The following is a 27,466-nucleotide window of genomic DNA, read 5'->3' as shown; positions in this document are numbered from 1 at the left end:
GCCTCTTCTCCCCCTGTGTTTCCACCCTCCACAATAAGTATGTTCTGGAGAAACTTAACAGGACAACAGTGTCCTGTTAGGACTACAAAATCAGCAGAAAAGGGTACCACATTCAGCAGTGCAGAGAACAGTACCCCAGGAGATAGCATTCTCCATGGCAGCCCCTAATGGTAGAACTCTCTCCCGAGAGAGAAGTGTCTTGCATCTTCATCGATCACTGTATGCTATAAATGCACCTCTTTACCCTGAAACATCAACTGTGACATGTATACCATAGCATCATAGAATTGTAGAGTTGGAAGGTACCCCAAGAGACATCTAAGCTAACGCCCTGCAATGAAGGAATCATAGTTTTAAAATGTGTTTTTGTAGTACTGAATACTGTTCATGCCTGCTCTCTCTGCTTAACTTTCGTTGTGCCTTTCTCATCACAAATAAAGTACTGAAGACGCTGCAAGTAAGCCTTCCTCCTGTTGATTTTGGTTACTGGAAATCTCAATCCTGAAGTATTATTTAAGATGCTGAGGTAGAAGCAGAGATTTCTGCTGTCAAAAAAATGTTCCTGGAACAGGCAACTTTGGCATTTCTGAAGGTCAAAACGCAACACAGCTTCGCTTCCTTACTGCAAGGATATACCTACCTACACAACCTACACAACCTCCATTGGTGTTGGATCATTAGAATGACTGTAGTTGTGCTTTTCTGATACTGCACTGTAAGAAGCTGTTCATATAAGCTTCTTCTCAATTGCCACATATATCCCTCCCTCAACTGCCACCGCCTTTGAATAGCAGTTGTGCTTCCCAGGGTCTTGAAAGGATCAGTGACCTAGAAACTGTGATGCACTGGGACAGTGTCTTCTCTCTCCCAGTGCAGGAAAGAGGAAAAACACCAAAACAAGGAGACAAAATGTCCCCCGTGTGCCAGTGGCTGGCTTCTTTATACTAGGACCCTGGACATTTCTGCCTTTCCTAACATAGCAGAACACAGGTGGGGACAGTTTATTTATTTAGATCGTCAACAATTGTTCTTAAAATCTAGTTACTTGGCACAGCAATAACTAGCGATCTTTGCCTTCCCACCCCCTTTTTTTGTTTTGTTTCCAAGGACTGAATGAATAACTTGCCACGGGCAGAATGACTCAAGTTGCCCCTGGACAAGCATAATATCAAAATACCCTTTTTGCTACCAAAGTGTACTCATTACAGTTCATCAGTTTGTTTCCCCGTGGTTTTGAAGTTTATCCTTGCAGAATAGCACAGTGTTGCCAACTGTCTTTAGTAATGTAAGTCAAATAAGAACAGTAAAATCACCTCCTATTTCAAATAAATAATCCTACAGTCAATATTTTTATCAAATTTTTATGCAAAGATAAATTATTTTGTTACACTGTAAATTTATATTAACTGAATTTACAGTACACCCATTAATAAGAGACAATACAACGTATGAGAAACTAACAAGGAGGGAGTTAAAATTTAAACTAGAAATGACTGTTTAGAAGTGACATATACAGTAGACATTTTTCCATATATATTCCAAATGCTCTTTCCATCTCATTACTATCTGTAGCAGAGTCATTTTCCATAGCAAAATAAATGCATTCTTTTTTTCTTTTGGAGTGCCATGTTTTGCTACTGAATTCAAAATCAAACATTGCATATAAAAATGATCTGAACAATTGCCTCAAGGGGGAGCTTCCAGTTCATTTTGCTGATCCATTGCAATTCCAAGCCATTCCAAGCTAATATCTGACATGACATTATAATAGATCCTGAATGGAAAAGTGTTATTCCTGCTTTCTTTTCAGTCATATCTCTATACCTCCATGCTGCTGTCTTTCCGTGCATTCTTAGAAATCCATAGCGTAGACTGGTCCGGACTGGTTTTTGTTCTTCCTTTACTGGAAAATTAGAAACACAATTGTATATACATGCATTTATTATACATCTATTCCTTTCATATGTTCATGTAAGTATGCAATGAAAGATGGGTGACGGTGCACAATAAACAATTGTAAAGGCTTTCCAAATGGTCTCTGCTACTAATGTTGCTTGGTTGGCCTCCTGTAAAAAGATTATGCACTTAGAAGAAGAAGAAGAGGAGTTTGGATTTGATATCCCGGCTTACATTCCCTTTAAGGAGTCTCAAAGCGGCTAACATTCTCCTTTCCTTTCCTCCCCCACAACAAACACTCTGTGAGGTGAGTGGGGCTGAGAGACTTCAAAGAAGTGTGACTGGCCCAAGGTCACCCAGCAGCTGCATGTGGAGGAGCGGAGACGCGAACCCAGTTCCCAGATTACGAGACTACCGCTCTTAACCACTACACCACACTTAGCAGCTGGAAAGTGACCTCACACTCGACAGGATGTTTTTCTTGGTAAGGAAGTATACAAGATGAGCCTATCAATGCTGTGTTTTCTCACAGATCTATCATCTATATGATCCTCAAAATCTATGCCCACCCTCAGGCAAAAGTTAAAGTCTAAAGCTTAGATCCAGTAAGCTTTGTGTGGTACTTTACATATTTATCTTACAGTACATTTATTCATTACCTGATCTATAGCTTCTTTGTATTGAGTCAAAAATTCCTAATGGTAGTTAATAGTCATAGCTGTTGAATCAGCCCAGTGGCTTTCCTTCTTCAATCCACCATTAGCAGTGTTATACTTTGAAACCCGTTTTGCAGTATGCATTTATTTCTCAGCTAACCTAAGGGCACTACATCCATAATGTGGAAGCTTCTTTTCTATGGCTCCATTCAAAGGCACTGCAGCTAAAAGCCTAGCAATACATTTGAGTCCTTCCCATACAAGTGTTAGTCGTCTGAGATGCATGGGTTGGGCTAGGAACAATCTGATAATAAAAGCACAATTGATCCCAACCACATTGTGCCAAACCTTTAGAATTTGCCACAGTGCCATGGAATGAAGAAAGGACAAGTTACTCCCAATCCAGTACTGCTGCTTTTAAAGGACACTTTGAGTGGGATGTCATCTGAACAAAGGTAGCAAAAATATGTTCTGAACCAAGTGCATAGATTGAACTATATCCATAGATATAGATCAACATAATTTCAAGGCCACCAAACTAAATGAAGCCAACCGAGCCCTGGTGAGGAGATTCTGTCCCTGTGCAAAGTTTCTTGGAAGAGCGTTCTGTAGATCACAGGAGTTGCCAGGATCCCTAGCTCTACCTTAAAAATACAATCATAGAAACTGAGAAATATACCAAGTTAGAATCTAAACTTTCTGCAAGGCATTCAGATGATAATGGAGATGAGTCATTGAAGCAGTTTCTCCTTGCTTCCCTAGAAGAAAGGAAAGGGAAAGCCACTAAGCATGAATGAGTTGCTGGTTTGCCATAAAGCACAGGAGAAATGCTCGGTGTGGATGCTTCTCGTGCCTTACTTTGGTTTTAGCACTACTTGTGGGACCATCATAACTTTTTCTTCCTTTGAGAGCAAGAGCAATAGAGCATCCTGTTGGAGCAGAACTTGGTGTGTTCTTGACATAAGTTTGCTGCTGAAATGGCATTTGTGCGTCAACTCCTACCTCTCCTTGCAACTTTCAGTCAGATATTCCTGTGTTGTTTTCCCAGCCCACTTCAGCTCCACATCATTGACTGCAGCCGATTGGTTAAGGAAATGGGGATGGTGTAAGACTAACTACCGTATTTTTCGCTCTATAAGACGCACCAGACCACAAGACTCACCTAGTTTTTGGAGTAGGAAAACAAGGAAAAAAATATTCTGAATCTCAGAAGCCAGAACAGCAAGAGGGATCGCTGCGCAGTGAAAGCAGCAATCCCTCTTGCTGTTCTGGCTTCTGTGATAGCCGCGCAGCCTGCATTCGCTCCATAAGACGCACACACATTTCTCCTTACTTTTTAGGAGGGAAAAAGTGAGTCTTATAGAGCAAAAAATACGGTAAACTTTATGGGGATGAGGACAAAGCTCAGCATGGGATCAAATCCTTCTGTTCCTGCCATTGCTCTTTCTTCTGCATAGGTAGCAGAAGCAGCAGTGGCTACGCCCTCGCTTGCAGTGCAGAGAGAACAGTGCCCACAATATTCCAAGACTACGTACTGTGGTTGTGTGCACATCATACATTTAAAGCACATTACTTTCCCCCATAGAACCCTAGGGACTTTGGTTTACTGAGGGTACTGGAATTGTAGCTCTGTGATGGGTTAAGCTACAGTTCCCAGGATTCTTCAGGTGGTGTCATGTACTTTCAATGTTTGGTGGGTACACAGCCTGTGTCAAAGAAAGTGTTTCAGCTGATTCAGCCCTAAAAAACAGCCTGTTCCTGTGATCCTTTTGATAACAGATAGCAGGGTAGAAAAAGTAGTAAGTTCAGTTTTGCATTGTAATCAAGTACACAACAAGGACCTTTTCTTCTATCTAAAGGCTGTTTGCTTAGGCATTGGGTTTAAATGTTAGTCTTCTAGTTTCTATACTATACAACAGGTGTGTGAAAGCAGCAGCCATCCAGATGTTGATAGACTCTTATTGGCCCCAGGCAGCATGGCCAAAGAGCAACAAAAATGCAAAATGTAGTCCAATAACATTTGGAAGGCCAAGGTTCCCCATGACTAATCTACAAAAGCAATGAGTTCTCTCACTAGCATGAGAGCAGCATTAACTTACTTAGAACAAAAGGTTTGCAAACTCAATATACCTGCTAATAATGTTGAACACATTATATATTTGACGATATGGCTACATTATTAAATGTGGACTTCCTGCCATTTTAGTCAAGGCATAACACTGAAATAATATTCATTTTCAAGTGCAAATGAGAATGGCCTTGCTTTGTGTGTGGAATGGCCTTGAATATGAGTCAGTTGGAAGGATTAATTTTATAATACATGAGCTTAAGTTACAAGACACTCTTTCTGTCCAGTCATAATAGTTACCTTTTATGCAGCATCTGGAAACAGCAAGTCCCGAAAGCCACTAATATCAACAACAGCAGTGGTATAGTAGGTATAACAACATAAATTAAATTGGGAATTAAACCTACAAAAAAAAGGGGTTTCATTATTGTATTTTGATTGAAATCATGGGCTCTGCTTGCACAAATTCTCTTGTACTGCACCAGTTAATCACAACAATCAGAGATCTCTTAAGCCAATGGCTCACACATATGAACTAGCGTGATCTAGTCCATGAAATCTTACAACCCAAGAGGTGTCCAACCTTAAGGACTCTACTCTTCCAATTTTAAAACTGTAGACTGCAGAACACCACCCTGAGGCTCTTTCAAGGCCTCAGTGAAAAAACTGGTCATGGCAGTAAAGCTTTCCTGAAAGACAACTTGCCCACCTCTAAAGACCTTTCCACATAAAGTACAACTGCAAAAGTTTTGAGAGTGACCCAGGGTTTATCTTCAGTCCTGGCCAGGGCTTTTGGTTCTCATCATTTCCTTTCTGTGTTGAGTGGAAGCAGAGAGTGCTGAACCCAGTCCCATGTATGATTGGTAACCAGATGGTCAACCCAGCACGGGTGCAGGTTGCTTCAATAGTACCCCACATCCAGCACTACCTAACAATGTAGGGGAAAATGCATGCCCCCTACTTCAGCACCATAGCTGTAGGCAGTTGTACTCAGCAAACAACCTCACCAGCCACCATTTATAAAAGCCAAACATACAAAACAAGAACCTGATTGGGAAGGTGCAGAACTTTAGCAAAAAGCTGACTTTCCAAAACTTGTTCATTAACCAAATGTTTTGTTAGATCATTTTTTTTAATTAGTTATTCTGCGGTCCATTAAGCTTAATGGACTAGATTAAGACTTGAACATGCAGAACCCCCTGCAATTCATTCACTGTGTGTGGCTCTGAAGTAAGAATGAGAGGAAACTGTGGGAGAAAATACTTGGCATATTGACTCTGGCTGTTTGCGATGTGATGTCTATCCTTGACAAAAAGCATTTCCCCTTAAAAACCCAAGTAGAGCTATTTGCCCTGCAGCAACGACATCTTGAATTCTTCTTCTTTTTAAAATCCCAGAGCTCAGGTTCATTTTAGTTTCTGGGAGTACAGCCAGTTTATTCATATGATGAATAAGTGGGGTTTGCATGTCTGCAGTCTATGCTTTATATTTAAATATTACTGAGATATCAGAATCATATGCATCAATTACCAGTTTCAGTAACAACCACCGGAAAATGATCTTCTGGCTTGCTTGAATCGTGAGGCTTCCCTGCTGGCACCGTTGGCTGGGCTTCTGTGAAAGTAATTACATATTTTAAAAGAACAAAATCGAATTCCTGTGTTGGGACATCTGCACATATTACTGCACTTTGCAAAAGCTCCAAAGGCAACTGGATTAATCAGTTTTGAACATGAATACGTGTAGGTGATAAACTCGTCTAAGGACTTTACTGTAACATAGGGATAACATCTGGAATAAGAGTTACAAACTGAAATATTCCAAAATGTATCCATTCACTTATAAAAACATACATGGTAACTATTATTCTCTACAGGATTCATTGTTCAGCTGTTCCATGGCTACTCTGCTTTTCCAATCTATGGATTGTTTTGCTTTTGGAAATGATGGATGAGATTCTATTGCTTTACCACTGCAACTCAATCCAAACGTTTCTTACCATAATCTGGATCTGCTCTGTCTCCTAATTCTTTTTCTAGGATGTCATCTGTTAAAATAATATATAAACAAGGCAGGGAGGAATAGGTTGTTTACATTTTTCAGGCAATCCTAAATTTAAATAAGCAGCTTTTCAGATACTTAAAACCATATGTTGACAATTGTGTTCAGTGGGATAGATTTTTGTACTTAAGGACACAATACATCCTGTAGCATCTTAAGAAGTACTTAATTAGAGTTGCAATTCTATACCTACGTCCCTTGGAATAAGTCCCATTGAACTCAATGGAATTTATTTATAAGGAGATATATATATACTACTGTATGGATAGTTAATGCAAGATCCTGTGCTTGAGGCAGAAAATAAAATAGTGTGTAATGATTAGTTTAACTTCTGCTAAAATCTAGGCCCTCTGTTAAAATTTGAAGCAGGGTGATGTTGCCTCTTAGTAACAGAATAACATAGTACCCCCTTGTTTACATTTTATCTTGCTTCTATACACTAATCCAACTAAACTGTGAATTTCACTTGTCTTAATGAGATACATGGCCTGCACTAGGGTAAAGTCACCAGGACTTCAAGGGTTTGAAAAGTCAACCAGAAATCACACACAACATATGAAGGTCATCTTGAGCATTTCCTACCTGGACCATATTTGCAGATAAAATTGTGCTTCATGTTGCATCTGTCATCATTCCATTGGTAAAGGTAAGGCCCTCCCAAGCCAGGATTTGCAGTTGGTTGATGATACATCACAACACAAGCTTCGCTCCCACAGGAAGGCTCATCTGTATACCAATTTCTATAACAATACACAAATTACAGTAAAAATTAGTTTGAAAACTATTATTGCTTGTGAGTCTGTTTTTGCTTTGCTGGATCTAAAAAAGGGAGCAGGAGTAGCTCAGTGGTAAAGCACATTCTCTGCAGGCAAAACATCCAAGGTTCAATTCCCAGCAAGGACTGAGAAATACTTCATTCTGAAGCTTTGGAAAACCACTGTATGCCTATGAAGACCAGAGGTAGCCAACATGGTGCCTTCAAATGTTGTTGGACTACAATTCCCATCATCTTCAGCCTACATAGCCAATGGCTAAGGAAGCTGGGAGCTGCAGTTTAACATCATCTGAAGGACAGCATGTTGACTACCCTGGATATAAATAATACTATGCTAGATTCAGTGATGGAGCAGAGAAATGGGAAAAGTGAGACAAAAACAGAGAAAATTGAGATTAGCATTTATCTACCCACTTAGTCACATTTCTATACATGCTGCCAGCATTTGGTGGGTATTTCACTAGTAAACATTTCTTTCTTTATAAATTACTAATACATAATTCATTATTCTTATTTCACAGGATCCATTTTCTCTTCAGGGATTATGGGGCCCCAGGGCAATATCAAGTCTGCCTAGCAGCCCCAAATCCCCTTTTGGTCTCTGTTTGCAGCAGCAGCAGCAAATGACACAAAATATTTACCTGAAGAGTGAATTGCTTCCATCTGTCCACTTGTAAAGATCAGGGCAGGCACTTGATGTGGTTTGTCCCTCTCCACTTCTCCACAGCCCGATCCAAAAGTCCCCGTCAGAAATGCCGAGGCCTGATTTTGTGAGGTTCTGCAGCATGTTTTCTATTAACTTTTGCTCTGTTTCACTTTCAAGGCTGAGGAGTACTCCACCATCTATTTCACAGGCCAGGCGAGCCTCCTGGAATCCCAGACGTCTGGACAAGTCTTGAAAATAGGCTATCTTGTAGCAGGGGTGTGTTGAATCACCATAACATATCTTTTGCCCTAAAAAAACAACCACACACCAATATAGAGACATGCAGTTATAGGTTAATGGAGCCTTCTTTCATAGCAAAACAGCATATGAATGACATCAGGGTTACATTCCCCTACTCTCGCACCATCTTTTATTTAACTTTTCCCAGAATTCCATGCTAATGATTGAAAAATTAATAAACAACTCAAAAATGTTATGTGCCTTAAAAATGTAAGAATCTGATAGGATAACTTTTGAGACGCAATGGGTACAATATTCGTGAAGGTTACAACCCACAAGTGCAGACTAAAAGGGGGGAAATCAATGAATCATGTGTACATTTTCATTATTATTATTTTTTGTGGGAGCCATGAACAATTTTTTGTGGAAAATGAAAGAAATGGAATGACATGAAAATGACATCTTTCGTCCATTGATCCTCTCTACCCTAACTGCTCTGCTCCTATCCAACTACAGAGATTGATGAGCAAAAGCTGTCTCCTCAGCAAATGTCACATGATAGGTCCTGAGACAAGTGTAATTTGAACACTCATCAAAATGCTGATACTGGTCCTGTAAAATGGAACTGGAAAGGACCTCATCAGAAGCTTAAATGGAGTGAGCTTCATTGGAAGCATCCTTTCAGCTTTTAAACAAACTACAGTCCTCCATTATGAATTCAGAGAGTTGTGATTTGCACAAACTAGGTTTAATTAGAACAAACCAGTTTCCCCAGTATTCATGTTTTAAATACTTTTCTAATACACCCTTCAGGATCTAAAGCATGGTTTGTTCTTGCAAAACCTTTTAAGTCACAAAAATGGGGAGAGGGTTCGAGGGTATGGGAACACCATTGAGAATGCCCTGTGTAAGGTGCCTGCCCAAGGTCTGATCTGAAGAATCACGAGGCCACCACATTGATGAAGCTAAGCAGTTCTGGCTCTGGTCAGTAAATAGATGAAAGACTGTCTTTGGGAAGCACATGAATGCTGTCTTGGATTACATAATGGAAGGAACGTAGGCTACGAATGTAAGAATATAAACATATAAATATTTGGTTTATTGATTGGCCAGACAGCAGGACCTCGGATGTTGAGCTGAGCATCTGGTGAGGCTCATATGGATGAAAGTGGTCTTTCAGGTATCCTTGGCCCAAACCGTTTAGGGCTTTAAAGGCTAAAACCAGCACCAGTAATCAGAAACTGTGATTTGTTCAAAAGCAGAAATGAATGTTTCTAATCCTCTCCTTGTGACTGTGAAAAATTACGAGAGGGCGAAGCGCATGAACCCAATGCTCACACAGGGTCATAGCAGACATAGCATGAAACTATGGTTTCCAAACAACCAGTGATATTTTTCTAGAAAAAGAAGTGCCGGAACTCACCATGAACATCTCTCTTGTTCTCTTATAATGGCAATGGCACCCACCTGAGAGGTGCTGGAACTGAACTCTGGCGAGTTCCAGATAGAAAAAAAAAGCCCTGCTAAGGACTCTGAAAAGAATATCTATCTACACTACATTGCTCCATAGTTACTTCAAGAACGGACTGCTACTGCAATGTGCTCTATGTGAGGCTGCTATAGAGAAGCTTTCAGAAACTTCAGTTAGCAGCAAGAGCACTATGTGGGCTGGTCCTTGGGACATAATAATAACACTTTTGCTGTACTAACTGCACTGGATACCAATAAGTTTTTGGACTCCAATCAAAGTGCTTGCTGGCACTACTGAAGTCTACCAGGCTTGAGACCAGAATATGTAAAGGTCCTCCTTCTCCCATTTTAGGCTACTCTATCACTGAGCACATCTGATAAGGTTATGCTGTATATCTTCCCTTTGTCTGCAGTACATCCAGTAAGAATGTGGAAGGGGATCTGCTCTATGTTGGCTCCCAGCGTATGTAACTCCTTGCCTAGGTAGATATGTCATCCCGCACCTTACAATATTTTCAGTGCCTTTCTCAAAACTTCTTTGCTAGGCTAATACGCATGGTTATGGGCTGGAAGCAAGGCTGCATTCAAATGTGAGGTTTGCTGCATTAGTTTTACTGGTAATAAGGCTAGAGCTTCTATCCCAATTTCTAATGTTCCGTTTACACTGCAGTACCAGCTGCATTATGGAACTGTGGCTTTTAGATTGACATACTGCCATGTCAAGCTGAATTTTGAACAGTGGGGAAGAACTCTTGCTGGGATATTGCCCCACTTTTCATCACATGGAACTACAATACAAAACTCAGCTTTCCAAGTTATCAGGCTTGCGAGTTAATGGGATTGCAAACAGATTAAAAAACAACAACAATTAGTATGGAAATAAGTGCTAAACCTCCACCAGATTTCCAAAAGTGGCTTTTATGTCATGTGAAATACCACATAAAAGATAAGAAATTATCAGGTATGGAAATGTCAGGAAAACAATAAAGTGCTGTCTGAATGCAGCCCAAGTCCTGCTGAACTTAATGGGGTTTACTTCCAAGAATACATGCATAGAATTGCACTATAACTTAATCACTTAACCATTATTTTTTGTTTTGTTTTGGGGTCAGTTATCTGCCACCTCTTGCTGGCTTTTAATTGCCAGGTTTGGGTTTTGATTGTCATATAGTTCTAAATTGTTGCATCATTTTAATCTGACTTTACTGGATTAAGTGGACAGTGTGATAGAAATCTAATTCATGGGTTGCATATTCTGATTCAGAGATATGTGCACATCACTGCTTGTACCTCATGCCCAAGCACATGATTAGCCCTACCATATATGGCAGAACTGGTCAACTTTTCAGTGCCACATGTGTGGTCCCAATTCTGCAACAGAAAATTATATGCAACCCTAGGCTGTGGTCGTGAGTTATGGCATCCAGACAAAGGAACCAGATGTACATTTGTTAGTAACCAAATTCACATTTATCTAACATGCACACACACACACATATATCATGTTTAATATGATAAATATATATATAATAAAATATCTATATTAATATAATAAACACCCTGTTTAACAATATAGTATAAAGTTAAGACACAGAAACAAGATGATCCGAATAGTTTAAGGAAAACAAGAAACAAATTGCAAACTCAGATGTGGACTCAGCCTACTGAAAGAATCACAGCATCATCCTTGTTTTATTTATTTTTGTATTTTCCCATGAAAATATAATTTAGACCAGAAAGCTTTATACCTACCACATCGTCTGTGAAATATCCAACAAATACCATATCAAAAGCATGCAATATTGAATGAATGAAGGTAGGCATGCATTTATTCCTTGCTGGCTTTCATGAATGAATTGAATAAAAATACTTTCCAGCTCTACAAGGAGAAAGCATATCTGGTACCAGATAAGGCCAACAGGAATGGAATAAGAGAAGAGGTCCTCGTATGGATCAGAAACTAGTTAAATAACAGAAATAAGAATATATGGGCAGACTGCATCAAGGAGAGAAGTGAACAGTGGGGTCCTCCAAGGATCTGTATAGGACCAGTGCTTTTTAAACATTCAAAAATTATCAGTAGTTCTGGGGGAACAGAATGATATCCATATTTGTTCATGATCCCCCAATTCTTCAATGTTCTTAAAAGAAAAGGGGATTGCAAGAAACTCTTAAAAGAAACTCACAAAACTGCATGAGCATAGCAAATATAAATCAGTATATGTATAAAGTATGCACATAAAGTCTAAGTACAGCAGTACCTCGGTTTAAGAACAGCCCTGTTTACAAACTATTCAGTTTACGAACTCTATAAAACCGGAAGTAGTATCCCAGTTTGCGAACTTTACCTCGGTCTAAGATCGGAATCCGAACAGTGGGAGGCCTCATTAGGGAAAGCAAGCCTCGGTTTAAGAATGGTTTCGGTTTAAGAACGGACTTCCAGAATGGATTAAGTTTGTAAACCAAGGTACCACTGTGTAAGTCCAAGTAGAAAGTGATTTGCATTAGAGCAAAAAGAATCCTAACCACATAAATGACAATGGGATCTGAGGTTATGGTGAACAACTTGACGAAAACATCAAACCATTGTCTGACTGTTGTGTAAAGGTCAAATTGACAGAATTATGCATGGTGTATAGAAGTACAGTGGTACCTCGGGTTACAGAGACTTCAGGTTACAGACTCAGCTAACCCAGAAAAAGTACCTCATCTTAAGAACTTTGCTTCAGGATGAGAACAGAAATCGTGCGGCGGCGGCGTGGCAGCAGCGGGAGGCCCCATTAGCTAAAGTGGTGCCTCAGGTTAAGAACAGTTTCAGGTTAAGAACGGACCTCCAGAACGAATTAAGTTCTTAACCCGAGGTACCACTGTAGATAGAAGTCTTTCTCTCTTTCTCATATAATACTTAGAACCCATTTTTCCAATGAAGATGCATGGTGGAAGAATGAGGACAAATAAGAGGAGGGACTACTTCACACAGCACTTAGTTAAACCAAGGAATTCTATACCAGAAGGTGTGTGATTTTTGCCACCAATCTGGACAGCTTCAAAAGGGAATTAAAGAGAACCATGGAGGATAAGAAACTAGTTTTGCTGGAGAGGCAAAGAGTGATGTTGACAAATGCCCATGAGTTTTAAAGAAGAGGGATGTATGAGAATCCCTGGAAGATCAGAAAATGAAGATACCAATAGGGGAAAAACCTGAAGGGAATAATAGGACTAAAGACCAATTTGACATTTTTTAAATTAACAGCTATACCCTCAAATGCTACATAATAGGCAACGGGTTGTCACAGCTGCTGAAAATGATGATAACAAATTCATTGATATCTCTGTTAATGTACCAAAGTTATTTTATTCATCCTACAAGTGATCCTGACTACCTAACGTCACACACAATTTCAGCTTGAGAGCTAACATGCCACAGAAAATGCAGGATGTGAGCTGATAAATAGAAAGAACAGATCTCTAGGGTAGCATTTTGACCCATCCATGATGTATCATATGATTAGCAATCATCCTTTCCTATTATGTTGTCAGAACTTTGATCCGATTCAGAAGCCAATCTTGTGATGAATTGCATTAAGTACTATTGATGTTTCACTGAACCATACCCTTTTTTTCTTTTTCTTTTTTGTTCCATCGATGGGCTCTAATCTGCATTTTAGGATAAATCACATTACATTATGTCTCTTCAAAAACTACTGCCGCAGCATAATTTCATAATCGTACTCTGTATTCATTAGTAAGATAAATATATGGAAACTAATAGCTTCTTTTCCGCTAAGAAACATCTTTCTGCTTCAACATTTATGCTGGTCTTTCATCCTTCTAGCTGGTTATCTTTTGCCAAGCCTGCACAATATGTGACCCATAAAGCTGAATTCTGATAACCAACCACGTATAGTAACCTGCCTGGTGCCTGAGAACACACACTTTTGGTGGTCTCAGGTAGGAAGCAAAACAAGGAGGTTGATCAAATTCTTTGTAAGCTACCATACATGACTTGGTGAGTCAGGGAGTGACTATTTAAAACAGTACAAGATCCCCTGGGGAGATATATTGCCAATATATTTTTTCTAAGTACACAAATGTCCTACCTAGTTACATCCAGAGAATCAGAACTTAAGAACATCTTGCCCGAGCATCCAGAATTTAAGATTCCCTTAAGCGCATGAGAGACAAGCCTTATGGTAGGAGATCTCCCACTGGCCATCTTTTCCAGCAAATGAATCTGGGTTCAAAACTATTCCCCATGGGTACAGCTGAGTCACTAATAAAAGACCATACACTGAAAACGGTAACTCATGTGAACTAAACTTAAAACACGAGGGGTAGTAGAGAAATAATTATATATCTGCTTAATAAAATAGGAGAAATACTATAAATGCAAAGAAGAATGGGTGATAAAGAAATGATAAAACAATAAGGATAATAAAGAACTTTGTAGAAATAAAGAAACAGTAAGCTTTCCTCTTATCCAAAGCTCCCTTCTAGTCCACCTACTTAAAAGTTAAATCAGTCTAGCCCCTTCTGAGTTTCAAAGTACTTCATATCAACCACTACAAAGGGCTTGGAGAACTTTTTCTATCCATCACTCCCCTGAGAAGAGAGGCAGAGAGAGTATACTCCAACTCACTAATCCTGAACTTCTGATATTGAATTCTCTTGATCTCTTGATCCAAGTACCCTGTTCTAGTTACTCTGTTGCAAGATTATTGTTTTGCTGCATGTTTTAAGCTATGGATGTTCAGAGTTGAATGTTTTAAGGATTTTACACATGGTTTTTGTACAGTGGTACCTTGGGTTACGTACGCTTCAGGTTACATACGCTTCAGGTTACAGACTCCACTAACCCAGAAATATTACCTCAGGTTAAGAACTTTGCTTCAGGATGAGAACAGAAATTGTGCTCCAGCGGCACGGCAGAAGCAGGAGGCCCCATTAACTAAAGTGGTGCTTCAGGTTAAGAACAGTTTCAGGTTAAGTACGGACCTCTGGAACGAATTAAGTACTTAACCTGAGGTACTACTGTAAATGGCTTGGAAGCCTATCTTGGCATTAAGTGGTATATAATTAATCAATATTAATCAATCAGAGGTGGGGCCAGACCTTTCTGTGTTGCAAGAGGTGGGAACTATTCCACTCTCCTTGTTCGCAAAATAAAAAATAAAAATCGGGGGAAAGTTTAAGCACTGGCCTTGTGATTTGTCCCACTATCTCGTAAACAGATTTTGACTCAGAATATTCTCAAAGCTATCTCTACCAAACGTCTTATGGCTTCACCTCATGATCATCTTCTCAGCCTCTTATCAAATACTGTAACAATCCCTTCCCTTTCCTTGTTATTGTGCAGGTCCCACAGTCTCATACACACAGTGCCTTTCCTCAGCAAAATTCACATTAACCCAAGGCAAAAGTGAGGTGTGGGTCATGTAACTCACCCACGAGCACAACCCAGAAGACGCACATCCTAGTTAGGGGTTCATAAAGTTGGGTGGTATATAAATACAGATAAATCAAATAATGTACATGGATGTGTAAACCCGTTCTGAGCAGTATGCATCTATCACCTATAACCTAAAGTGTCACACTTCCAATTTAATGCAATCACAGATAACGTGAGCTCTGAAAGAATCCACAAAGAACAGAGCTCTTCAGACCTGAGCATACATTAGTACTGTATCAAAGTTTATTTGCACATCTGACTAAAACAGACTCAGCATTTTAGTTTTCACAGATTTCCAGAAGAAATGCAGAAGTCTAATTACCTGGATCAATACACGATAAATGGTTTTTCAACCAGCAAATTGGTATTATGCTGAAGGAGCAAATGAAACACTGTTTTACTTGTTGGTTTAAGTGGTATGCCTTTATCAAGGAAAAAGCCCTACATATTACAGTATTTCCTGAAGGCAATTGTGCGCCAAACTATTAAAATTCTGACAGTTTTACTGTTCTAAGTAGAAAATGTCTATTTTTTGGCATTAGTTCCACTCCATATATTTAATATGCTATAAAATGTGAGGCTGAGACCCATTTAGTTGTTTCTGTAATAGATGCTTTCCCCCACCCCCATTTGATCTCATGGACCCTGCAGCTGTAAATTATAGGATCAGTATTGGCAGACAGCCAGGGTTCTGTCTAAGCAGAAGTCTCTTAAGAATGTTCCAGCAGTCTCAAACTGGTGGTATCTGTGGCTTCACAGAGATCTTGAAGCAGAACTTGAAACCTAGGATGGGACACACTCTCTCTAAACATGAAGCTAAAGGTTAACCAATGGCTTTCCTGTGTAGGCTTCTGTTGGTCTAGTCAAAAGTGGCACACAAGCTCTTCTCAGCCTTGGGGTTTTCTACTTAACACACCCTAGCTGCGCCCTGGTTCAACAGAACAGAGAATAACTTTAAGGCATAATATGTATGTGTACACTCATTTATTTATTTTCTCTACAGTCACTCAGATGAAACTCATGATAATTGTACTAATAATTAAATTATTAGTATTTGAATAATATTGTATTACTAAATCCACATGAAGTTGCTTCTCATTCTGCTGTGATGTTTTTAAACCCCCCCCTTTCTTTTTTTAGTAGAAGATGTTCTGGTCAGTGGGAGACCTTGTTTTCAATGGTTTTTGAAGCTGGAAATGGACACAATTCACCTGTTCAGCTCACCTGCCTTTCTCAGCATAACCTGCCTCTTTCCTCTTTACCTTCCTGCTGCAGATTTGCTTGTACCAGGGGCAATATAAAGATGCCTGGCAAGTACTGTGGGGATGTTCAAGGAGGCAGAAGAGGCTATATAGTTTATTAATATCCTTCCTAACTTGTGCTAACAAGTTCCTTTACTTAGCAGAGTTTTACATTCCCCTTTTAAACGCACAGAGGATAGCTGGCTGCAGGCTTGTTTAAGCCTCTCAATATGAGGTTCCTAGTCAGTTTCTTATATCCCTCTTAAAAGAATAAAAATGCCACAATCTTGTTTAAAGTATATAAAAGAAGTTTACTCACATCATCAGTTCACAATTGGATCCCTGAAGGCAGACTTAGTTGCAAAGTATATGCATGTGGATCTATCCCATATGAGGATAATCCCAGTGTCCTCTAGCCAACAGAGCATTTCTAGCTAAAAAGCTGCTCCAATGACGGAGGAAGTCAAAGAGAGAGAGAGTGGCAGCATGCCTTGTCCTTTCGTTACCTGGACAGGTAAGGTCATGCCCACCTCTAGTCACATGCAAAGAAAGTATGTCCCAGCCAGGAGTAAACAGTAAGTTTTCAACTGGCTGGACCAAACATTCCCCCGCATGTCTACTCTAGGAAAACAAGGAATGTTGTACTTGACCGCTACTTATGTATCACCTCCCACAAGTGCAACCCACATTTACCTAGTGGAACATGCTCATTTCACTTCAAGTAACAGAAGCAGCAGATCCTCTACAGCAGCTGCACTTATTTTCTGTGGCCACAGTGATCAAGGGTCATTTTTCTAAACTGAAAATATTGTGAAGCATCACACTTCCATGTTTCTTTTCTTGCTTGCGGAGGAGATAACATCTTAGGAGGACCACTGCTTTCATAAAGGAACTTTGGTTTTTCAAAGCTCTTGATGAATATGCAGGAAAGCTCAAGTCTTGAAACAAGGTTTGTTTTGTTTTTCCAACTGTGTTTTGCTACATGATTTGATAAATCGCACTAAGCTTCTTCCAAGAATGTTATTAAGATTCTAAAAACATATATTCATCCATTAGTTTGCTCTATCTTCTGAAGTAAGTGAATAGATCAAAAGCATATTTGAAAATGGCCAATCACACCTAAAGTGAGTCAGTGTGGCCTCATGATTATTGTATTGAACTGGGGAGACAGAGGGTCACTTCCAAGCCATCAATTGAGCATTCATCCTAATTTGTTTGCAGGGTGACTAAACATTATTATTTACTGAACACTCATTTTGATTTGTTTGTAGGGAAGTCAGATGCAGCAGTCTGGAAATACTCCTGGATTCAAGGCCTTGGGCAAATGCCTGTCTTTCTGCCTAATGCTCCTCATAGCTCCGTTGTGAGATAGCCTGGGATGGAAGTGGCACTGTGGTCTAAACCACTGAGCCTCTTGGGCTTGCCAATCAGAAGGCTGACGGTTCGAATCCGCACAACAGGGTGAGCTCCCTTTGCTCTGTCCCAGCTCCTGCCTGCCTAGCAGTTCGAAAGCACACCAGCGCAAGCAGATAAATAGGTACCACTGTGGCGGCAGGGTAAACGGCGTTTCTATGCATTCTGGTTTCCATCACGGTGTTCCATTGCACCAGAAGTGGTTTAGTCATGCTGGCCATGTGACCCGGAAAGCTGTCTGTGGACAAACACCTGCTCCCTCAGCCTGAAAGTGAAATGAGCACCACAACCCCATAGTCACCTTTGACTGGACTTAACTGTCCAGGGGTCCTTTACCTTAACCTTTACTTTATTCCCATCTATTTTGCTGCCAGCATCTTGAACATAAGGGTGATACAAGCTTGACAATGGGAAACCAACCTTAAAATTAGCTAGTCTAATTTTGACATAGTGCTGCCCTAATCAGAGGTATTGCTTATTGCAAAGTTGTAAATGCTTTCATGCTTCAGCCAGTTGTAATTCTTCGTAGAGAAGCATAAGTCACAACCTCCTATTCAGCGTGAAGTGGTGATGTGAATTCAAATGTCTTGGATCAATATTGGAAAGCCTTTAACTAGCTCTAATGTGAGCCAGGGGCTGGCTCCAGAAGCTGTGTAACTTCCAGAGCTCTCTTCTGGAATGTGTGAAGTAAAAGTAAAAGCAAGAGTGTGCCTGAGCATGTGCAGACATAAAGGCATTTTTGAATGTTACCCCAGTAGTTTGAGAGCTATGATTCCATGAGATGCCTGTTTCTAGAGCAAGAACTCATGTGATCAGCTACAGAGTAACTGCTCATAGAAAAGCGAAAAGTGTCCACACAGATCAGATGCTCATGCCAGTGTTCAGAGGGATCTACCATTCCATAAGGACTGTGAAACAGATTGACATATGCATCTCCATCTATTCTTTGGGCTACCGTAGTTATTGTCTGCCCATTATTAACACAACAACTATCTCTGGAATTGTGCCACACTTCTGTTGCTGATATTTCCATTTTAGTAAATGGCAACTTTACACACACACACACCCCTATGAATTATTTTTGATCTTCAGAGATATTTTTTTGAGTACTGTCACATAAATATTGGAATGCGCACTTGACAAAATCAAGAAAATATCACAAATAAAAGGGCAAAAATAAACTGACAGCAAACAGCAGTCATTAAGGCATAATGGCTTTGATTAATACATTGGTTGTTAGGTGGCTAGTAAAAAGATTAGCTCTCGTATTTGCTGCCCAACAGATACTTAAAGTAATTGCATTTTTGCAAACTGCATTATCATCACTTTATGTGCTTTATGATGTCATAGGTACAGCAATGCGGGTTATGTAACACTCAGCAGTTTTTCCTAACCCTGTCTTCTCACTTTTCTTTTCTTTTTTAAGGACTGCTCTTCAGCCAACTCCAGGCATTCTGAACTACTGCATTGCAAACAGCTATTGTTGCCAATAATTCAATATGAACACAAAAGCATAATGTGTTTCCCTATCACTTCTTATAGCACTACCACCATGAGAAAAATTGCTACAGGGTCAATTACGAGGATATGAGATAAGACATGGTAGAATGTAAAAATGCTGCAAGCTACCATGAAGTATCATGAGTTAGCAGAGATAAGAGAACAGAATAGAATAATTTTGCTCTGCTGGGGGATAAGGAGCATGCAGTTCTCAGGAGCTCATTTATGAAGCCCACAGATCAAATCCTTTTCATCTCCACCATTCTATCATTTTGACATTATTACCAGTGTTCTTCCCCCCCTTTTTTTGAGAAATACTTATAGCCCTTGCAGTTGCAGGGAGAGTTTTGAATAAATAGTGGGAGAAATGTCCATCATATTCGCTGATAACAACCAAGCTGCCCGTCTCTTTTCAATCCTATTGACAAAAGGTGAATTTGGGGAGCTAATTGATGGTGATAAGAGAAAATAATGGCACTATTACACATCAGAAATGCACTGAAAACTTGAATCAGGGGCTACTACAAATACAATTGGCTACAATGTGCCTTTTATGTGATCTTGGCCTAACTTGCAGAGATGGCATTTGATTGCAGTTACCTTGTTAGTCCTGGAGTCACAGCTGTTGAACTCAATTAGACACCTTTCCAGTGATTTTATGGAGCATTCATTTAGAACCCAACAAAGATTATGTTTGCTGTGACCAGGGATGGGAAAATATATCCATTTCATTTTCTCTCTGTTTCTCATTTTTAAACTTTTTCCTTTAAAAGCAAAAAAAAAGTAATCTTGAAAATTATTGAGTGTTTTAGTGTGAATTTCTCCTAATATGCAATTTTGCCTGTTATAAACATTTTTTTGCAATCCAGTTTCCCCTAATATAATGTATTATTCTGTGTTACTTTCACAAATATATACCGGTACATGCAGTTTATGCACCCTAGTACAGTAGTACCTTGAGTTACATACACTTCAGGTTACAGACTCCGCTAACCCAGAAATAGTACCTCGGGTTAAGAACTTTGCTTCAGGATGAGAACAGAAATCGTGCTCCAGTGGCACGGCAGCAGCAGGAGGCCCCATTAACTAAAGTGGTGCTTCAGGTTAAGAACAGTTTCAGGTTAAGAATGGACCTCCAGAATGAATTAAGTACTTAACCCGAGGTACCACTGTATATGCATCTGTGTACATGTTACTTGGTTTGGAGAACTGCCCTCTACAGTTTGGGAAAGAGCAAATTCTAAGGGATGCCTCTATTTTGGTTCACATACTTCTTCAGCAAATACAGAAGAGGTGGACTTGCCCTTAAATGTCAACTGAATTGAAATTCTTCCCCATCCCTACTGTGGCCTACAGTTCAACCCTGACTAGTATTCGTAAGTCTATGGAACTAGTTCCCTGAATCCAAGGGGACTTTACACACACACCCCAACAGCTGTCACCTCTCCCATTATGTTTCATAATACACTGTTGTTGTTTTTTGAGAGGCATCTCAAAATTAGTCTGTGATGCAGCAATGAGGAGGGAGTCAACTGCTCAAAATAAAAATAAAAATCCTTTGACTGCACATAAACCCTCAGACAAAACTTCAAGTAGCTCTGCTTTCAATATGGCTTGGAAATCCCCAGTCTTCCACAGCAAAGAGCCAGTCTCATTCAACATAGAGATGCTTACGTCTGAGTAAACAGGCTTAAGACTACACCATTAGGAATACTGGTGTATATGTTGAACAAGCTACAACAGTGGTTTATAGACAGGTTGACAGCAATAATTCAAGAGTCTTCCAAAGGAGGATTTATTCCAAAACAAATTGGGCCTAATCAACCTTTTCCTGTGCACCTGGAAGTCTTCTTCTGTGATTGGCACCTCCTCATTTGGTCTTCCTGCACACATACAGCAAATAAGTCCATTAAATAGGCAGGTCTAATCCCATTAAAATTAACAGGCTTAAGGTGCTTAACTTTGTTTGGAATTTGGTTGCATGGTGTAGTTTTGAGAACACAACTTCTTTCTATTGTGTACATTCTTGTTATAGACTATGATTTTGTACATTGTGCTGCTAAGTTTATCCCAGAGAGAGGCCCCAAAAGCAGAAATCAATTTTATCTTAATGTATAAAAAGATCTGGAGAACGTTACTGTATATATGCAGAGAGAGAGAAAGAGTCTGCTGCTGAAAAGGCATAAGAATTGGCACCAGGTAACCTTTGCAGAGGAGAGTGTTCCATAAGTGAGGCATCACAGCTGAAAAGGCTTTTTTCCCTGAGACACACCTATCTAACCTCTAATAGCAGCAGCATCCCGAAAAGGTCGATTTACTCTGATGTTAACACAGGAAATGTGAGAGGAAGAGGACCCTGAGGTCCCAAGGCTTATCAGCAGTGTGAGAAACTTGAAGGAGCATCTCCACCTCCATCGTTCTGCCCGAACACTGAGGTCCAGTGCCGAGGGCCTTCTGGCGGTTCCCTCGCTACGAGAAGCCAAGTTACAGAGAACCAGGCAGAGGGCCTTCTCAGTAGTGGCACCCGCCCTGTGGAACGCCCTCCCACCAGATATCAAAGAGAAAAATAACTACCAAACTTTTAGAAGACATCTGAAGGCAGCCCTGTGTAGGGAAGCTTTTAATGTTTAATAGGTTATTGTATTTTAGTGTTCTGTTGGAAGCCACCCAGAGTGGCTGGGGAAACCCAGCCAGATGGGCAGGGTATAAATAATAAATAATTATTATTATTATTATTATTATTATTATTATTATTATTATTATTATTACTATTAACTCAAATATATCAGCTAATCACCAAATGGCACCTTAAACCTGGGTCACGGTCACTACAATGGCATGTCTAGGCATCTTTTCTTTTTTGCAGTGAAATGTATTTGTTGTTTAGTCATTTAGTCGTGTCCAACTCTTCATGTCCCCATGGACCAGAGCATGCCAGGCACTCCTGCCTTCCACTGCCTCCCGCAGTTTGGTCAAACTCATGTTGGTAGCTTTGAGAACACTGTTCAACCATCTCGTCCTCTGTCATCCCCTTCTTCTTGTGCCCTCAATCTTTCCCATCATCAGGGTCTTTTCCAGGGAGTCTTCTCTTCTCATGAGGTGGCCAAAGTATTGGAGCCTCAGCTTCACAATCTGTCCTTCCAGTGAGCACTCAGGGCTGATTGCTTTAAGAATGGATAGGTTTAATCTTCTTGCAGTCCATGGGACTCTCAAGAGTCTCCTCCAGCATCATAATTCAAAAGCATCAATTCTTTCTCAATCAGCCTTCTTTATGGTCCAGCTTTCACTTTCATACATCACTACTGGGAAAACATAGCTATGGTTTTCCCAGTGAAATTTATTATTATTATTCATTTCATTACTATAGCGCTTTATATTTTAAAGAAAAAAAGCTGAAAGTGGTTTACAACACATTAAAACATCAAATGAAACAATCCAGAATAAAGCAAATTCAAGCTTCAAGGAAAATATTTCAGATCCTTCTCTGGGTGACATATTTGCTTTTCCCATACTTATTTACCTACCGATACTTAATTTAGGTTGCTGCCCCATAGCAGAAATACTATAGAAAGCCAGTGTGGTGTAGTGGTTAGAGTGTCAGACTAGGACCTGGGAGATCAGGGTTCAAATCCCCACTCAGTCATGAAGCTCACTGGGTGACCTTGGGCCAGTCACAGCCTCTTAACCTACCTCACAGGGTCATTCCCAGGATTAACTGAGGAGGGTGCTGAACCATGTACCGTACTCCTTGGAGAAAAAGGTGGGATATAAATACAGTAAAAAAGCTCTTCTGCTTACCTGCTTAAGAGAGCTGGAGGGACCAGCCAGATGGAGATGTCAGTCACCAACCCGGCATCCACATAGTCACAGTTGGACCCATGCCAGTCTCAAAATGCGCCTGGCGCCTGGGGGATTTCAAACACTGCTTATCAGGCTTTAAATTGCTCTTAGAATTTGGGGCTGATCGACAACAAAGCTGTTTCAGAACTAGCAATATGTGTTACCTATAGCTCATCTCAGTTAGTCTAACAACAGCATTCATAAATTTTCAGAAAGTTTCAAAGGCAGCTCAGCACACAACATATCGCCATAACCTATTCAGGCAATCACCAAAGTAAGGATGACTATGGCTTATCTCTGCTTAAAAGGGACCACAGCTGGTATACCAGCCTTAGCTAATGGGAAATGTTTTGTGCTTCTTAAGCCAAGTAGGCCTCTGGTGACAAAGCTGGGTCAATCAACACCCACCAAACTGCAAATATGATCCTCTTGTAGGATTCGATCCTCCCAGAATGAGTTGAACCCAAGCCAGTCAAACTACCCAGCAACATCAGCTCCATCATATCTAGACTGAGCTTATTTCCCTCGCCCTCATCCATGCCATCCCAATTCCCAGACATCAATATTTTGCACTTCTAAAGCTTTGCTTGAATAAGATAGGAACACGAAGTAGAGCTCCATGTTACCAATGTATTGAATGCCCCTCTCTCCAAATCCCATGATCATTTCTCTCCATCAAATACTCTCACTCTCGCATTTGTCCTGGGTTGTTACAGGCAATGGACACCTCCTGAGTGTCAGCATTTTGTGGAAAGGAGTCAAACCATACCAGAAATTTAGGTGTGTGCAATTAAAGTGGATCAAAGCACTCTGTTACCCTGGCACAACAAATCTACACTGAAAAGTGTAGGATGAACAAACAATTCATGGGACGATGTATAAACATCATGCAAGCAAATCAGGATGAATTTTGAAAGAATGCTCATGGCCATATAACATCACCACAAACAAATGCTCAACAAAGACAAGACATAGTCTAACTGCAGCACAAGCTTTCTTCAAACAAATCAAGTTGGGTACTTCATAAACAGGTTATCTGAAGACACCAAAGGATTCAGCACCCAAAAGTATCTCAAGGTCTTCATCCATAGGCTGCAGTTCACTCCTGAAATGCTCTACACCAAGGCTACAGTTGTTGCACCTCCTGCACAGTTAATTCACTAAAGTCCACTCCACTTTTCTTCCCCTTGTGTTCTGGTGGAAAAGAGGTGGGTGGACAAAGAGACTAGTGCAGTACTTTGAAGAAGTTGCCTAATACTTTAGAACTTTTAAAGGGATGGCCACTGTCTTCAGGTAAAGACTTTGCAACCTGGAGATGGTACAGAACTTTTAACAGTTCTGCCTGGCATCTGAATGGACAGTGTTATCTTCTATGATTTGATTAATGTTCCATTTGTATAGTGGCTTCCAGGCACAAAGCTCAGAAGGGATGCCATGGATTAATCTCCTGTTTGCTACATGCAACTCCCTCCCCTCAGCTATTATCACAATCCAGATTTTGAGGGGCCCGTGGATAAGTTGCCTTCAACACTTCCCCATTCCTGCATGGACTTGCTTCCCTGTGACTGCTGTCACTGACTTCCTCTCCCTGAGACCATCTTCACCATTGCCCAAAAGGGCAATGTTCCTTCTTGTTGTTGCCACTGAATGAACAAGAAACAACAGCCAGATAAGCAGAGACAGGGGATGGGGGGATCTGCAGTGGTCCCCATAACTGTGGTGGCAGCCTTGACAAGCTCCTGACACTGACACCCCCTGGTGCCTACATAGCACCTTAAGATTGCTGCTGCATGTGATCAGGAGCTGAAAAGGATCAGAACTGGTTCTAGGTTATGTGAACTATTTAAGCCATTCCTAAGAGACTCCCTGGAATGTTTTTCTTTTTATTTCATTTTAAAAGTGGTGTGTCCAATGACGAGGGGTCTAAAGGTTCCTGCTTCTTGTGTTCATGTTTCATGAATCTATTCTAATTATGGAAAACTGGAGCATAACTATCACCTCATCCAATTTCTAGTCCCTTGCTTCCTGCCTGACCTTTCAGGAAACCATTAGAATTGGACTGAAATGTACCCTATAGAACACACTCAGGTAATAATATGTACAAGTCCATCTAGAAAATAGGCACACACTGAATCTGCACCAGGGAAAGTTAGCTCTAACCTATCAAAGCTCCTTGCATAGTAAGTTTGTTGACCTTAAAGATACAACTGGATTCTTTATTGCTTATGTACACTGTATCTTTATGTGCAGGACACACACGGCAGGTTCCAGCTCCTCCACCACTTGCATGCAATGAATGGATAGGCACAGTATATTTCTCATATTTATGACATATTTCACATATTTATGGCAAATATATAAGGAAGGAAGGAACTTTGCTCCGCAGTTGAAAAACTTTGTATGTTAATCAATATTTTCTTTTAAAATTCCTTAAGGAGCTTTTCAATATATGAAGATGGCTTCCTAATTATAAAGAATTGAGCAGTTCAGCAAATTCCCTGTGAAGTTCTTTCCTTGGAAAGAAATATTCAAGGCAAGACAATCGTATTATAGAATGGGAACCCAATGGTCATCTAGTCCAACCCTCTGCAGAATGGGATCATCTGAGGAAGCTGTAGGATTTTCCAATACTGATTCACGTCAAAGTTCAGTAGAAGTATGAGCTCAGAAGTTTAGGACACCACGCATATACCCCTTCCACCCACTACTCAGGGTGGAAGTCTACATCTGGTAGCACACATGGTTCTTCAGAGGTATTCTTGCACTGATATCTTTCCTGCCACACAAATCCTTATCCACAAACATGAATGTGGATTTCGGTGGTTACTGCAGACAAGCAGGAACTGAGAAAGTTGTCAGGTGTGATGGGCATCTCTTTCACATCACTCTTTATCTGGCATTTGAGCCCCCATCCTGCTTCTCCATATTTGATCCTCTATCCTGCTTCTCAGTCTCTGAACTTTTTAAAAATGAGGGACAAATAGACTCTCTATAAATGGAGGACAGATCAGAGCAAAACCTTTTGACTTAGGAGACACAATATAAGGGACATCAAACTTTCCACCCCCATATTTAAAGATATGAATTGGGGATCTCATCTTTGGAGTTTCCAGGATTGAGGCTGTGATCTTTCCGCAAAGTCAAATCATCAACTTGGGACAAAAATCGAGCCTTTTTTTACTCGCCAGGAAACAGCTCGTCCCTAGTGCCAGTGACACAATGCCAAGGCTGCGTTCCATGAGTTCCCTTTGCCTCACTGAATCAATAGAGCGCCACCCGCTTGAAAGTAAGAGGATCCCCGCCAGAAAGAGCCACCTTTCTGTTTGGGAATCTCTAACCACTGTTCATTGATCAAGTTGAAAAGCAAAGAAAGGGGGAAGTGGAAGGATTGCACCCGAATACCCGGAGCACTTCGGGGGTCTTTATACAGCAAAGAAAGGGCCCTGCAGAGGTTGTTGCGCTCCAATTCCCAACAGTCCCAGACAGCATGGTCAATGGTCAGGACTGATGGGAGTGTGGAGTCCAGAAACATCTGGAGGGGGTCCCAGCTCTCTCGCTGCTCTCCCCCAAATAAGAAACCAGGTTCCTCATCCCTCCCTTCAACTCACCACTCAGGACTCGCAGCGAGAGGCAACTCTGAGCCCACAGCCAACAGTAGCCCAGCAGCAGCAGCTGGGGACGCCTTCCGCACGGAAAAGGGAGCATCGCAGCGGCCGAGGGAAGAGGCGCTGGGCTTCTGAACAAAGTCCCCGAAGTGACAGCAGCAGCAGGTCAGGCAGGCAGGCACCCTCAGCGCCTGCGCAACGGCCGGTCCTCCGCGGGTAAGGTGCTCCAAAGCGGGTCCCTTCAAAGCGCCAAGCAACTGCAGGAGCAGCAGCCGCCTTGAGGAGATCCCTGAGAGCCAGCTCTTGCCCTGCCCGCTGCCGCTGCGCGCATCTCCGTGCGCCAAGGAAGCGCGCGCGTTTTTGCAGGACCCCTTTGGGCGAGAAGGAGAAGCGTCTTGTCCAAGGGAGGAGGAGGAGAAGCAGCAGGAGCAGGAAGCACTGCAAGGTCTCCCTTCTCCTCGCCTTGGCCTGCCTGCGCCTGGAGACGCTGGACGCGCAGGGAGAAAGAAGGCGCAAGCTGCTGGCTCCTGGTTATATAGCGGCTCCGGCCAGCCTCCCGGAGCCTCCGCGTTGGGCAGGGCCAGCCCCGCGACTATCGATTTCTGG

General features: G+C 41.0%; 1 protein-coding gene across 2 annotated transcripts; it reads right to left on the bottom strand.

The window, feature by feature from the left end:
• Positions 1-1,722: 1,722 nt before the first annotated feature.
• CHODL (chondrolectin) lies at positions 1,723-27,466 on the bottom strand. 2 transcript variants are annotated; one of them, XM_053386513.1, is made up of 8 exons: positions 26,864-27,466; positions 8,098-8,410; positions 7,264-7,421; positions 6,620-6,667; positions 6,151-6,234; positions 4,921-5,023; positions 3,232-3,310; positions 1,802-1,903 (listed from the first exon to the last, which is right to left on the bottom strand). In XM_053386513.1, exons 1-8 carry the CDS (start codon positions 26,958-26,960, stop codon positions 1,901-1,903), a joined length of 885 nt encoding a protein of 294 aa, XP_053242488.1. In that variant the 5' UTR covers positions 26,961-27,466; the 3' UTR covers positions 1,802-1,900. The 2 variants fall into 2 exon arrangements, with proteins under 2 accessions (XP_053242487.1, XP_053242488.1); XM_053386512.1 differs by lacking the exon at positions 3,232-3,310 and having other exon boundaries at positions 1,723-1,903; positions 26,864-27,465.

Source organism: Podarcis raffonei, chromosome 4 (genome assembly GCF_027172205.1).
Source record: "Podarcis raffonei isolate rPodRaf1 chromosome 4, rPodRaf1.pri, whole genome shotgun sequence".
In the NCBI taxonomy this organism is placed as follows: domain Eukaryota; kingdom Metazoa; phylum Chordata; class Lepidosauria; order Squamata; family Lacertidae; genus Podarcis; species Podarcis raffonei.
This window is presented reverse-complemented; position numbering and strand designations above follow the sequence as displayed.

Excerpts from the sequence above, each read along its gene's own strand:
- CHODL (XM_053386512.1), bottom strand. The coding sequence starts at position 26,960 with ATGCTCCCTTTTCCGTGCGGAAGGCGTCCCCAGCTGCTGCTGCTGGGC. Across the intron at positions 6,668-7,263 it reads TATCTGCAAATATGGTCCAG|ATGACATCCTAGAAAAAGAA; the intron begins GTAGGAAATGCT and ends TTATTTTAACAG. Across the intron at positions 5,024-6,150 it reads GGTGGTTGTTACTGAAACTG|GTTTAATTCCCAATTTAATT; the intron begins GTAATTGATGCA and ends TTTTTTTTGTAG.